Source organism: Plectropomus leopardus, chromosome 7, assembly GCF_026936395.1.
Source record: "Plectropomus leopardus strain MGB_pleo_1.0 chromosome 7, ASM2693639v1, whole genome shotgun sequence".
NCBI classification, from domain to species: domain Eukaryota; kingdom Metazoa; phylum Chordata; class Actinopteri; order Perciformes; family Serranidae; genus Plectropomus; species Plectropomus leopardus.
Genome location: NC_142182.1, coordinates 20,582,297 through 20,597,026, shown reverse-complemented (window position 1 = coordinate 20,597,026; position 14,730 = coordinate 20,582,297). Strand labels below are relative to the sequence as shown.

The window sequence follows — 14,730 nt, the reverse complement described above, 5'->3', positions numbered from 1 at the left end:
AAAACAATCCAATGGCAATACCCAAGAAGAGCTAACTCAAAATGTAACTAACTAGCTACATTACCTGAGTAAATGTCAACCGGTATCATCATGCCATGAGTAACTTCTCCTACATTCAACTCTTAGAAGCATTTCTCTTTCAGCTTCAACTGAACAAATTACTGAAGTAGTAAAACAAATGTATGTTTTGTGAAACTTGATGTTGTTACTGCAGTTGAGCTGATTTAAAAGGAGGTTTGTGGATATTCTGTAGTTACTATCTGAATCGGTGCAGTCAGTCAGACAAAACTGAGATCCTCAGTTTAAAAAAAAAAACCCAGATAAAAAAAAAAAAAAAAAAAAAAAAGTGCCGGAAACTACACGCTGCTGTGATTGGTTGACTCCGCTGTGAGCATTAGATGACGTACAGCGATGTTCCCGCCCCTCTCCCTCCGGCGATCCATTCAACCTCTCAAGAAGTGCCTCGGGGCAGCCCGCGGGTGGGCGGGGTTTGACATCCAGCCAAATTCAAATTTAGAAAAGAGGAAAACACGCAAGCCCGAAGGCGGAAGATGAAAACCTGACGCTTAAAGTTTGGAATTTGAAATGTATTCTCTACACAATGCGGTTAGTGTGATTCTGTCTATGTTTACATCACTACAAAGCCCCATTTGCAAATGACTTCCTGTGTTTTTTCATCAGTTGCAGTTGTTTTGCTGGGATGTTGTAACACTAACGGTTGTCAGCCGCTTAGTTAAGCTAACGTTAGCCGACAAACATTTCACTCAATGCATCAAACTGTGGCTGTAGTCAGTGATGGCTTGCATCAGCTACACAGCCAGTGTTAATAGTGAGTCAGCCCACATAAACATTTTACCATATACTTATAATTTCTTGTATGACACTACATTGCTAATGTCGCTTGTTAATCGGCTCAACGCAAACTGCAACCCACATATGACTGGGAGCGTTCGGAGTTTAGCTGGAAATGTTGCACATCCATCCTCATTTTTTGCACACTTATTTTTTTCCTTTTTAATCTTTTTGGCTTTTTTGTTTGTTCTCTGAACATACTGTGCACATCTCTGTTATTATCATTGTTATTTTATTTTATTCTATGTTTAGTGCCTTCCTTTGTATGTATATTTGCATTATTTTGCCTTTTTGACGAATATATTGTTCAGTTGCTGCTGTAACAAAACAATTTCCCTCACGGGATTAATCAAGTATTTCTATTGTGTTCTATAAATGCTTTCATGCTATTTTATGCTAACAAGCTGGCTAACGCTAGCATTCATATTTCTCGTAGTTTAACTTTTGTGTTAACATTTATGCCTTTGTTTGTCCAAAGGTTTATCTGGAAAATGATGAGGGGAACTTCGGGGGATATCAGCATATGCCAGGTAAGTGCTTGGGTGTTGTTTTGAATGTAATGTTACGCCCTAACTCAATAAAACGTTTATATGCCACACGTGGATTGGTTTCCTCATTTGTTTCTGCGGACTGATAATGTATATCGTTAGTTGTGTAAGGACATCTAAACCACCTGGACACCTACTCACCGATTTTTACCTTAACATTAGTACGCAGAGTTTGGTGTGATCACTTCATTTCCAGCATGACCCAGCCCAACTTTTAGAAAAATTGTACACATTTAATAGTTTTTTTCACGTCATGGTTTCATTTGTAACTGTATTCTATTCTATATTTAGATATCTTTGTTTTTGCAATACTTGATTATATTTTTCATTTCATTTTCTTTTTTTTTCTCATTTTTTTTAAGTTCTTGTCTTTAAAAAAAGGAAAACGGTGGTACATATTTTTACATCAGAAAAACAAAAAATGTATATATAATGATGAATAAAGATTGATGATTACAGTAGTTACAGTACATGTTTTAAAGCTTTTTTTAGTGTTACTGTAATTTTGAAATCACAGAAAAATCTATCTAATCCCATTTTGTATTTGAAATTCTGCCTGCTATTTCATAATTCCATACGCTTTTTCCTGTATCATAATTACATCCTCCTTGTACATCAACAAAAGGCTAAGAAAAACAAGAGAAATACATAAATGAATAACAATTACAAAATACAATTCAAGGAGTAACATAATAATACATAAATACATGTGTATGTGTGTGTGAACACTTCAGACTTACACGCACATACACATGAAAAGAAAAAAAATGCAAATACAAAGAATAAAACCGAGAAGGAGATGAGTCCTCCCCTTGATGACACAGACCTAATATAGAGTACTGAATGACAATAGCTCCTATTCATTATTCTTTGCCCTTATGATAATACCCTGACCATCTTTTTTTCAAATAGTCAGGTTCCCCCTCATTTAAATTTCATTTTCTTCTTTTTATGCTTTACACCAAAGCAAATTCCTTGTATGAGAAGACCTACTTGGCAGTAATCTGGATTCTGATTTTAAGAAGCTGAGCAGGCCTCTAATCATTCAGACTAAGTGAAAATGCTTTTGAGGATGTGCAGGGACTTCATAAGCATTTTATACCTGGCATGCTGTCATTATAAAGCAAAATCCAAAGTAGCCGACGAATCAGTTGTGTCAGTCTCTGAGTCTGTTTTTTACTGAGCCTCAAAACAGAAGCAACATAGACCATAACTAGTAAATGTCCAGCAGAGGTCACTCTTTCCTCTGGGCAAAGCCAAGTAACCTTAGTGTCCCTCAGCAATAATGACTGAAAGTTGAGCAAAACTGCAAGCAGTCATCAGTTTGACTTTAAGTGATGAAGTTTAGGCTCAGCTTTATCCTGTCTCACACACACACACATATAATTGCAGGGTTTAACAAGTAATTTCAGAAGCAGGGGACAAACTGAGACACAATTATCTACAACATTTATATAATCCATCCATGTCCCAATCTCTTATTAGATTTGGGAGGACTGGGAGACCATGTCTTATAAAGTATTAGAACAAGGAGTAATTGTCTGCCTTCATTCTGTTGATTGGATATTCTGTATATACATATTTTTTTAGCTGCACTGTTAAGTTTCATTGATGCACAAATTGCCTTTGTAACACACACAAATACCCCTTCCTTTGTCAAATCAGTGTTCCTTCTATTAATTTAACTTAATTTGCTGCTTTGAAATGCATTGTAAAACAAATTGGACTTGCATTATTAATCTGATTCATGTTTGTCCTACAGATTGATTCAGCAACATTTATCTTATTTTGCATTGAGGATTTACTTCCATTGGTCTTTGTTACACCTACACTACACACTGCATTATGTGTATGTGTTTTCTGTGACACTGGTGTAGTTGCTTTGAGGGAAGTTTAATGCCACACGTTATAGCAGTGTCACTTTGGTTTGTTTGATCATGTGTCCACCTGAAACCTGAAATGAAACCTGCACTCTTGACTGCTACAGCACTTCTCAGGTTTGCTTAATACAAAGGACTCTTGTCGATCTTCTATTATTGGTTCATAATCAAACAAAAACCTGATTGGATTATTACATTACCTGTCAGCAGTATATTTATCTTGTTGTCTCTTAGGTACACAGTGTGGGACTGTGTAACTATAGCACCTTTCTGCTTCACAGTCACAGAGCGTATAGTAATGGGGATCGATGTGAGCTTAATATTTACTTCCTCATACACATTTATCTAGCCGGTGTCTCACTTTTGAAGTAAGTACAGTTGAAGTGCTGACGGTGAAGATAAGACGCAGTTTGTGTGTTGGGATACTCAGCAACCAGAGGCTGTCCACATATTCACACGTTATCTCTGTTCCCTTATGGAATGTCTGAAGGTTTTGATCCTCCCTCCTCTGAAACTGTGCGTAACTTGAAACTGATTTTAAAAAAAAAAAAGTTGCAAGTTTGTCTTTAGATGTCCCGGTACTGTTTCTTCTATATTGTGAATGATAGTGAGGCAACTGAGTGGAGTGAAATAAACAAGCTACAGCTCAGCAGTCAGAAGTAGTTCAGTGACCTGCAGCAGCTTCTGTATGAGTTTCAAGCTTTTAGGCTCTGTTTGGTTTTTCTGGTTATTTTTTTTACTGGCAGAAGACATTCGAGGAGATTTCCTATAAATCATGCTGTTTCACTCAGTTTTTGTCTCTTATCCATCTCTTCATCCATGTGTTACTTGTAGTGCAATTTATCAGTCTAGATTGTTTAGTTAGAGGTATTGGCCGTAGTGATGTCTGCCTTCTCTCCAAGTATTATTTTCATTTTGTTTGAGACTACTTGGCAGTTGTTTTAGCCATATATGAAAAGCTCATAGAAATAAGCTAATTAAGGTTTTTATTTTATTTTTTTCACATTACTGAAAGCTCCTCGGACCAGCTCCCAATTTGGAAATTGTCTGTTTTTGTATTGATTTAAAAACTGTAGTCTGTAAATGAATCGGTTGTAATTTGAGAAAAACTTGTAAACAATTGTAGGGAACTTAGTTTAGGCAAGACGTGTTTATCATATAAAAAAATTATATACTTAGTTTCACATACATTTTAACTTCAAGGAATTAAACAAACACAATGCTGGAGGAGAGTTTGTTAACCCCTTTAAACATGGAACATCACTTTCACAATATTTAAACCTTTGAACCCATGGCAAATTGGTGTGATTGGTGTTTCTTCAAAAACTTGGGAAACGGGCAATGAGCAACTTGGTCAGAAATGTTGCTCAATTTACAAGAAATAAGTAGATTTAGAAAAACATTTTTTGGAGGCTAGGGAACATTTTTGAAGAATAAAAAATAAAAAAGTTAGGGAAAAAATATGTTTAGGATTATTAGAATTACATATTTAAAGTGTGCGTTTTCTGCGTAATTTATTCTATATTCCATATTGACCTCTTGGCTCCCATTGTATCATGCATTGCCTTGTACTGTATATGGATCAATATCTTTCTGCCAAAGTGGCCTCATTCCGTTCAGCTGGCACAGTTTTTTTTTTTTTTTGGCCACAATATGCGACCTGAGGCTCGTTGGAGTGGAAATGACGTGCGTCTCCGCAAGGCGAGCCCATAAAGGATGGACTGTCCTCTCAGTGTCACACTGAAGTAGAGGCAGCAAGACAAGAGAGAAGACCAAGGAGACGCACATAGGATAGAGAAACTAGTCTCGTTTTTGGGGGGGTAAGGAAGATAATTTAATCGTGATATACACAAAGTGGAGGATAAAACAGGCAAACACCTTCTCTCCAACTGTGGGAACGGAGCCACTCAGGGGACACGCAAATGTGAGCGACGCGCACGGAACAGACTCAGGTGCAGAGAAACCAAACTGGCGGCGCACTTAGGATGCAGAAGTCACCAGTGGAAGATGCAAACTTCCTCTCCAAATTTTTCTTCTGGTAAGAAACTTTTTGTCTACATCATTTTTTTTTTTAATCTGAGAAGCCGAGGTTGTCTGTGGACAGCGAGGTGTAGACGCAGCTTCTCATTTGGTGACTTGTGAACAAGAAAAAATGTTGGGTGGTTAATTAATATTTACGGTAATCAAGAAATGCATCACTCAGATTCTACTGATTCTGTGTAAGATGTTTGATTGTGATAAACACGAGAACAAACTTTTAAAGTGAAAGTTTGGGCTCCGTGGGGCAGGAGACATCACACAGGCTGTTTGTGAAGAAACATAAAACCTTGGAACAAAACGTGATTGTTTTCTGAATGACATGCTTTAGCAAAATGTCGTCATCTTGTGCATTTTGCCCCTAAATGAGATTTTTAAAAAAAATCAACTCATAAAGTGCCAACGAGACAAACATTTCTCGCCTATTCTGTGCATAAAATGCGCACTTGAAGGTTTAAAACTATAAGCGAAACACGAGTTGTGCTCCGATGATTCTAGAAAATGCTGTCAGGTGGGTTTAGACGCTCTTAGGGATTTTGCTGAGTCTTCAATATTTATGTAGCGTGATCAGAGTAGTTCTCATTTAGTAAAACAGTAAAATTGCAGTTTGGATTTAAGTGCGACTTTTGTGATTATTAATAAATTTTGATTTACTTTTTATTGTTTTTTTTTATACTAACAACAGATTTTCTGTGGTTTAATCATTTTTTGACATTTTCATATTAAAAAACTAGGATTGATAGTAAGGATTGATATGTCCTTCAAGCTAATGACAAGTCCCAAAGAAAAAAGCAGACTTAGAAAGTAAGATGATGTAAACTGCTGTCTCACCAGGCTGGGACAACCTTTCTTTAAACGCTTTAGTCACAGGGACCAGCAAACATCTGACTTCTCTGTCATTAGTCTGACTGTGAAACCTCGGGGATTACTTCATGTGCAACTAACAACAGTTTACATTAAAGCTTCCAGACACTCCAACACTTGTGCCAAAGGATTATCCTCTAACCACAAACAAACAAATACCTTTTGTAGAATCTTTCAAATATCTTCACCTTATTATGAAATCCTATTTTATGTTTTTTATGTGTTACATGTACTATATGCACACAGTGTATTTCAGGAGTGGGTTACAAGACAATGCATTTTCACAATATATTTTGTAGCCAAAATTTGTGCATGTTGGACTACATCTAAGAATATTCTCAATTGTACACACTTTTTTGGCAGTAGGTGTCCTAGCTTCAAACAGTTTATATCCAATAATCAGTTTGATCTGTGGTTTTTCTGCAGGTGGACCACACCGCTGCTGAGGAAGGGCTTCAGAAAGAAGTTGGACCTGACAGATGTGTACAAGGCACCTTCTTATGATCTGGCAGACAACCTCTCTGAGAGACTCGAAAGGTGTGTGCAGTTTAAGTTTGTTTATCTCATTCCATGTCTTTTTTTCAGTGTCTACATCCCAACACACTGACTATGAATGGTCATACTGTAGCACAGACATATAGAGATATTTGGATTATGGGAGAACAGATCAGAAGTAATTTTCACCCATACTGCCACCTGAGTCACTGACTGACAATTTTACAAAGTGGGTCCTAAGATGTCAGATATCTTTGTAAACCATATGATATAGTTAAGAAGTCTTGTTTTCAATTACAAAGAAAGTTTTTTGGCTTGTCATTATACAAAAGAAGCACATGCCACATCAGATAAAGACTGTTTTGTTGTGGAGGGTGGAATGCTATATTACCTGAGTGATATGTTAATCAAGCTTGACCATTTGATCAGATGATCTTTGACATAAACGTGAAGCTTTTGCCTTTTTGATTGTTGGAGATAATGGCATATTAAAGAGTTGAAAATAAAGTTTTGGTCATTTGGGGGAACTAGATCCAAATCTGAACCTTTAAGTTACAAGCTACCAAGCAGCAACCTTCAGGGCTAAAAATAAAGCCGAAACGGAATTGCCAAAAGTACCTACCCCAAGACCACCACAAAATGCCACACTTCAAAGCAGAAATTAACATGTTTATAGTCCGATTATAAAAAAAAAAAAAAAAAGCTCCACCCTCTTATCCAAATGTAGTCACTTCTGGCTCCAAAAAACAAAGATTGCGACTGCCGAAATGCCAAACCCAAGGCTTCACAATGTGAGTCCACAAACCAGTTGGTAACTTCATGGTAGCCGCATCCATTATTTTATACAATTAATGGTCCTAGCTGGAAAAGCACAGGTGTAAGTAATATCATCAGCAATAGCTTTTTTCCATTGGAGTGGCCTAATAAGCCATGAAGCATGCATATTATGAGGGAACACTTAAATTAAAATGTAGCCATCATTGATTATCTTATTCACACATGCTTTTTTTGTTATTATATATCAAAATGTCTTCTGTGAAAAAGGTCCATTGCTGCAACTCTTTCGGATTAATTTTAAAGCTCAATGTAGTAATGGCAAGCCCAGTTTTGGGAGCTGGTTGCAAAGCATTCTGGGCATCTACAAATGATTAAAACTTGTATATAAATGGCCTACATATGGATTTATTTATCAACAACCATCCATACACACAGATAAAGGGGGCATGCAACCTGTACACTGTGCAGAAAAAGTGTGCAACCATGATGTTTTTCATACGTGCCCTTTACGTGTGTTTACAGTAGCCATCTTTCCCTCAGAGTCAAGTTAAAATATGGGCTGGCATTTAAACAGGGTTAGACATGAACCAAACCTGTGTGTGCCAAACAAACAACCAGGCTGCGGATGACGGACAAGGTTACTCTTCTCTCCCTATTTTCAATTTGTCTATTACCTCAAGTCAAATTAGCCTTGTGTTCACTTTACTTTTTTCTCTCTGTCACATTAATCAACAGGCCGCTGTAAACCCTCTTTCACTCTCGTTTAATTGTTTTAGTTTAAGTCAGTATTGGTCATTAACAATCTTGAAATAAATAATGTAAATTTGAGGCTTTAAAATGATGTTTCTTAAGCCTAGTCATGGCAATGCAATGACATAATTAAGTATGTGTGTAATTTCATAGTTTTATTAAACAAAGCTGGATATATTTTATTCCTTCACTCTCACTCTCTACTTCAAATTGCTCTTTGAAATATTTCTTCTCTGTCATCTTTTTTCCATCATCATGTCACTCTCTGTCATTTGTCCCTTTCTCATCCTTCTCCTCCCCTTTATTGTCTTACTGTTCTTTTAGTACTGAGCAAATGTAAACTCTTTGACAAATTTGTTTTTACTTAGAAAAGGAAGACAGAATAAATACTGATGTCTTCTTTCTTTTATATTATTTTTCCTTTGCCGAACAACCATAGAAGCGTCCCGCGTTGGCCGTGCCTCTTGGTTACCCAGGGCCCCGCGTCACGCTGAATGGTGCCAACAAGCCCGTTAATGTACATGAGTGTTAAAAAGCCGACCTTTAGAAAGGGCCCGGTGCCCACCGGGTGATGAATGAGCAGGGGTGGGTGATTTTGCTTTCTTTATTCCGATCAGGCAAACAGTGAAGACTTCTGGGAATGTGAACTTTACCTTCCATTAAAGCCTGCTGTGTACCGGCAGCCCCTCCATCACTGAGTTCAGTTCAGTTCAGTGAGCTTTGCTGGTATGAAAAGGATTTCATTATGCTGCAAAAAGCTGATATTGTTTACATCCAGAAATAGAAAGAAAAAGTGAAAGTGTTTTAAAATTGAAATATAACAATGTAAATAAGTAGTTATTGTGATATGTTTTTAAAATAATACAAATCATAGAGAAATGCTGCATCATAGCCTTGTTCCAAGACAAAAAGTAGTTACACGGATGTACAACAAAAATTATAAATTTAAAAAATATACTAATGTTTGCTCTCTCTCTATATATATATATCTATATATATGTGTGTGTGTGTGTGTGTGTGTGTGTGTGTGTGTGTGTGTGTGTATAAATATATACGTGTGTGAGATTGTGAATGAGGTAATAAGTTTGAACATGATTGAAATTAGGGGTGGGAATCTCTTGGTAGGCACTTCTCGATTGTCGAGCTATGATGCGATTATTAAATGATTACTTGTTCATCTTGATGCAACAAAATTAAATTTCTATACATGATTTACTTTTTCTCACTGTGTGACTACTTGCTACTTCTAAAAAAATAGCGCGTTAATTATCATAATGAATGGGCAGTATGTATTAGGGTTGTACCTGACTCAGAATTATGTCACTCAATGATGATTTTATATCAGAAATCTAATTGTGTAAATATTTCATGAAAGCACCAATAGTCAACCCTACTATGTTAACACAATACTGATCGAGGTATTTGCTTAAAAATATCATAATATTACATTTCCTCCATATCACCCAGCCCTAACTGATACAAGCATGGATTGTCCATGTCATAATCAATGCCTGATTCACTTAATATGATCAGCATTGGTGCTGATACCTAGCAGATCAAATCAGTGCATCCCTGCCTCGATTAGACTGTGAATTTAGATGAATATACTGTACAAAACTGGCAGCTCTTCTGTTTGTTCTTTATTGACTTTTTTTAGGGCTTGGTAGAGATCCATGATTATTTAACCTCAAGATATCAATACATACGATAGGGAAGTTCTTCCGACTTTGTCCTCTTACTCTGTTTTTCCCACTCTCTTCCTTGTTGGTCATCTTCTTTGCCCATCCTTTTATCTTCTCCACTTCTCTCATCACTCATTGTTGAACTGGTCAGCCAAATAACCCCAGTTATAAATGACCCTCAGAGAACAATGCTGCTACTCACCACAGCTGGACCTGCTTGCCCGGGCAGTTTGTGGGAAGTTAATTCAACTGTGATATAACAGGGCCAACAAATGTAAAGCTACAATTCCCAGTATCCCAAAAATATTTTCTGAAAGACCTGAAAAGTTGTAAAAATGTATGTCAAAAAATATAGGATCAATGTAGTTCTATCCTTACTATCTAAGAGTTTGTTCTGTTTGCCTGAATGAAATCTTCAAATATGTAGAAAAAAGTAGAGAAATTAACTAATAAAAAAAATTATTAATAACTTTGCTCCAAATATGTTTTTGGGTGTTTTTTTATGACTCCCATTAATGGCCAAAGATTTTCTAACAAGGTTAAATTCAGTAAATAAAAACACTACTAGCTTCTCTTTCTGTGGCTGAATCACCAGCCAAAGTTGAGAAAAGGATAGCTGCTTTGATGCCAAAGTAGTAGTGTACAAATACACCAGCCAAACTTTGCTGGCATTTGGCTGGTGGATGTGTTATTCTCCCACCCTGCCTGCACTGCTGTTTAACTGTGTTGTAACTCTGTCCTCCCCGCAGAGAATGGGACAGAGAGGTGGTGTCAGCCAAGAACAAGCCCAGGCTGATGAGAGCGCTGGCCCGATGCTTCTTCGGACCTTTCGCCTTCTTTGGCATTCTCCTCTACCTTGGGGTGAGTCTGTCGTCTCTGGGGGAGGTAGATCTGACATAAATCGATTTAGGATTTAGTTAACGCTGCCATAATGGATCATACAATTGAGCTGCAGATGTAAACTCATGATTCTTATTCTCTGCTCAGTGTGATGTTTGGTTTGTTTATTGTTAAATTACATAGAAAAAGCTTTAGATGGAACCATTGACTGTTGATTTCGTAGGGTATGTTTTCAAGCACTGATTTGGGTTTACAACTTACCATCGTCTTTGTTAGTAGCTAGAGTCAGAAAATATAAATCCGGTTTGATGAAAAGTTAGGCGTACCTTTGTGAAAGGCAAGCAACTGTCACCCACCTATCATCTGAGCTTGCATGTCCCAAAACATATTTCCATGTAAGGCGTGTATAAAAACACCATCCAACAACACTGTCACCAACAACAACAAAAAACACACCATTTTTTCTACAAAGGTTTAATGTTATATACCTTTGAAGTACACTTTTTGGAGCCAACATGTTGTCCTTATTATTGGTGCTGCATCTTAAGGCACTATATTGGCTTCAGCTTTCGGTTGCAGCTGAGTGGTCTGAATGTTACATGTTCAATTTCAGAATAATGTATAAAGCTATTGTTTTACCATTTTAACACAAAGCATTCTGATATAGACTGTATTTAGTGTGCTCCTCTCTGTGGAGGTGTATAGGAGCTAATCCAGCATCCAATCCAATATTATTTTGTAAATTAGTCGTTTAAACATTTAGTGAGTAAAATGTAACAAATCCATAAAATCATAACCTCCATGTAAGAAAGGAAAAAATATTTTCAGAAGCTTTTAATGTTACATTGCTGTGTGTGTGACATTTTGCCAGGAAATGTTGGGTACTTTGCTCTTCCAGTTTTTTTTATTTTTTATTTTATTAACCCTATTGTTTTAGCTTATTATTGAATAGAATGTTTAATATTCCACCATAGAAATGGTGCCTTAGACACTTATCCATCCTGCTAACAAAACAATTATTTAAAAGAATGTAACCACTCAATAACGCTTCTTTGAATCTTTAATCTATAAACCTTTAAATTAAAAATTTTCAGATGCAACAGGAATTGGTCCTATATTTAGCTAAAGGCCTGCAGCCAAGAGCCAAGTGCTGAAACTGGCTGCAAAGTAGAGTTGATTGGCAATAAAACACATTCAATGTACATTCACTGAAAGTGCTAATTTTTGCCACACAATGGCTCAGATTGTTATTCTAAATATTGGAAAACATTTTGGAAAGGATCACTACCTCAATGGATCTTTTTATTAAAGAGCAAGATCCTTTTTGGTTAATTAAAAACAGCCACAAAATAGTTTCCACCAAACCCACCACACTCCATATAGATAAACTGTAATTTTATCATCGCAAATCACATTTCATTCCCAGTCAACAGAACAAAACAAAAGTCATCGTGATTTGTCTTTCTGCTGTTCCAACAATAACCAACTCTGGTCTGGTTTAAATGATTAAACTAGTTAGATGTGGAAACATGCTGGCTTTATACATGCTAAAATTACTATATATGATAATGTACAGTAGAAAGAAATGTAAACCCAATATATAATAATCTGAGTCCTTCACAGGCCAAAATAAGTTTGTGAAGTGGATGTAAATTGACATTGTGAACATGCCCCGAATTGTTACATTGCAGCCTGTTTTTCAGCTGCTCTCGCTTAACACTGGACACATTTAAAATATATATGTGTGTGTGTGTGTGTGTGTGTGTGTGTGTGTGTGTGTGTGTTCATTATTTAGACACAAAAACATGGGTAAGTAAGGTCCAGGTTGAAAGACACCAAAGTTACCCTTTAATGTCTTGATGTGGATAACAGAATACAGTACTGTATACAGTATCAGATCACGACTACATTCAATCCCTGCACTCACTCCTTGTTACACACTGCTGTTTCACAGTCAGCTCCACTTTTATGTGTGTATATGTGTGTATGTGTGTGTTGCTTATTAACGGTGTTGGAGTGAGGAGGGCCTACAGAGCCACCGTGCCACTCACACAAATCACAAGCATGTCGCACCATAGTGTCGCAAACCCATCTCACTGTCCCGGACTTATGGGAGAGGCGATGACAGCAGATGTTGCGTCAGTTGGTACAGTGCGTTAGGTGGTTGTCATGACGACAAGAATGCCTGTTAGATGTTAAAGAGGCTGTGTAGGGAAAACAGAAGAGCTTTGGGGAAGTTTTCTCAGTAGTAGCCAAAAGGAGTTTGTCTGTTTTTATGTTTTAGATATTCAATAAAATCTTCTTTTTTTTCAATTTCAATTTCTTAAATTCATTAATTTGTTTTTATTATAATGTAATAAGTAGTTAATTGTAGTAGTAGTTAATTAGTATAATTGTAATTATTAATTATCTGGGCTAGCTGGAGCGTGTATATATGTGTGTGTGTGTGTGTGTGTATGAAAATAAATCTGCTTATGGTCTACAGTATATCACAGTGTATGTTTTAATGCAGAGTAGATTCAAGATGCAAATAAATTCTGAATGATTGAAACAACAAATAGGATTATACACCTCTGCAGAGTTTAGCACTTGTGATTTCTGTTTGAAAGCCATTTTCAACACCTAAAAGTTAATTGTAATTATAATTAACATGCACTCTTAAATGCAAATCATTTATTCCCTTGCCAGAAGCTGACAAGGTGTCACGTCTTCCTTGTCCAAGGAACTACCAGACAAGCTGGCTAAATTTTGTTTCTCAACTGGAAAAAAAAGCAAAAGAAAAAGTAAATATTGAACCAATTAACCTCTTTTCTGAATGTCCCATCTCTTGCAGGAGGCTTCCAAGACGGTCCAGCCTCAGCTTCTGGGTCGCATCATTGCCTCCTTCGACCCGTTTCATGCTCCGGAGCGAAACCAGGGATACTTCCTGGCCTTGGGCCTCTGCCTACTCTTTACGGCCCGCTTTCTCTTGCTGCAACCTGCCATCTTTGGCCTGCATCATCTGGGCATGCAGATCCGCATCGCCCTTTTCAGTCTCATATACAAGAAGGTAAGGGCAGGCCAGGGTGTATTTATGGAATTGAGAGTCAGTTGTTTTCTCTATATGTGTAAAAACATACAACAGTCCTCAGTTACTTTTGTAAGATCTATGTCTATAGATGTATCTAAAATTATTTATCACCATGCACATCTTTTTCATTGATTGTAGAAACAGTGATATTTGATAATGTTATTTAATTGAATTTAAATTTGCAGCAACACAAAAATAAAAAATTACAGTGTTAACCTTTGACATGAGTTCAAGTTTAAAGTCTCCCAAAACCTGTATCCAGTGACAACTGGGGCCTTTTTCTTGGATAACACATGAGTCAAACACTCGCCACATCAAGTCACTGCTGTAACAACCAGTTTTTGGAACAAAACAAAACAACCCAGCTGATAAGATAGTGAGACAGTGTTGTGTGTGTGAGCATTTGTCAGCTCTTTTTCTTGCTTTTTTTTCTTTTTTTAAGATCAGACAGAACAATCAGTTGAATGCTTCCCCCTTGTTCAGCAGGCATGACTGAACATTCCCAGAAAGCTTCTCACATGTGGGAGTCCAGTAGTGGTAATCCACATTCAGCCGTGAGGGGGTGTGGCAGCCTGGTGTCAAAGCATGGCACGTGTCACCGGCTTTCTCTCAAACAATTCACTTTGTACCTTTTGTGCTCCAACAAACCCCTGACTTTTGACCTTTTCAGACCCTGAAGCTGTCCAGCCGAGTCTTGGATAAGATCAGCACGGGTCAGCTGGTCAGTCTGATGTCCGCCCACCTCAACAAACTGGATGAGGTGAGAAAACCTAAGCATTTTGTTGCTTACATATACACTGTACATAATTATGGCAATAAATGTACCAAATTTAAATGTAAGGCATGTGTCATACACTGACTGGTTGAGTAGGCAGCTGCAAGGAATGCACATTTTTCTATTTATTTTTCTTCCACTGGAATGAAAAACTCTGTTT

The 14,730-nt window shown here is 37.1% G+C and overlaps 1 protein-coding gene across 1 annotated transcript in view; it reads left to right on the top strand.

Moving 5' to 3' along the window:
• The first annotated feature begins 4,977 nt into the window (after positions 1-4,977).
• Positions 4,978-14,730, top strand: part of cftr (CF transmembrane conductance regulator) — a 48,556-nt gene continuing 38,803 nt past the window's right edge. Inside the window, exons 1-5 of the mRNA XM_042495996.2 lie at positions 4,978-5,318; positions 6,608-6,718; positions 10,635-10,746; positions 13,559-13,774; positions 14,466-14,555. Coding sequence (XP_042351930.1) covers positions 5,266-5,318; positions 6,608-6,718; positions 10,635-10,746; positions 13,559-13,774; positions 14,466-14,555 — 582 coding nt within the window. The 5' untranslated portion in view covers positions 4,978-5,265. The remainder of the gene's footprint in view (positions 5,319-6,607; positions 6,719-10,634; positions 10,747-13,558; positions 13,775-14,465; positions 14,556-14,730) is intronic.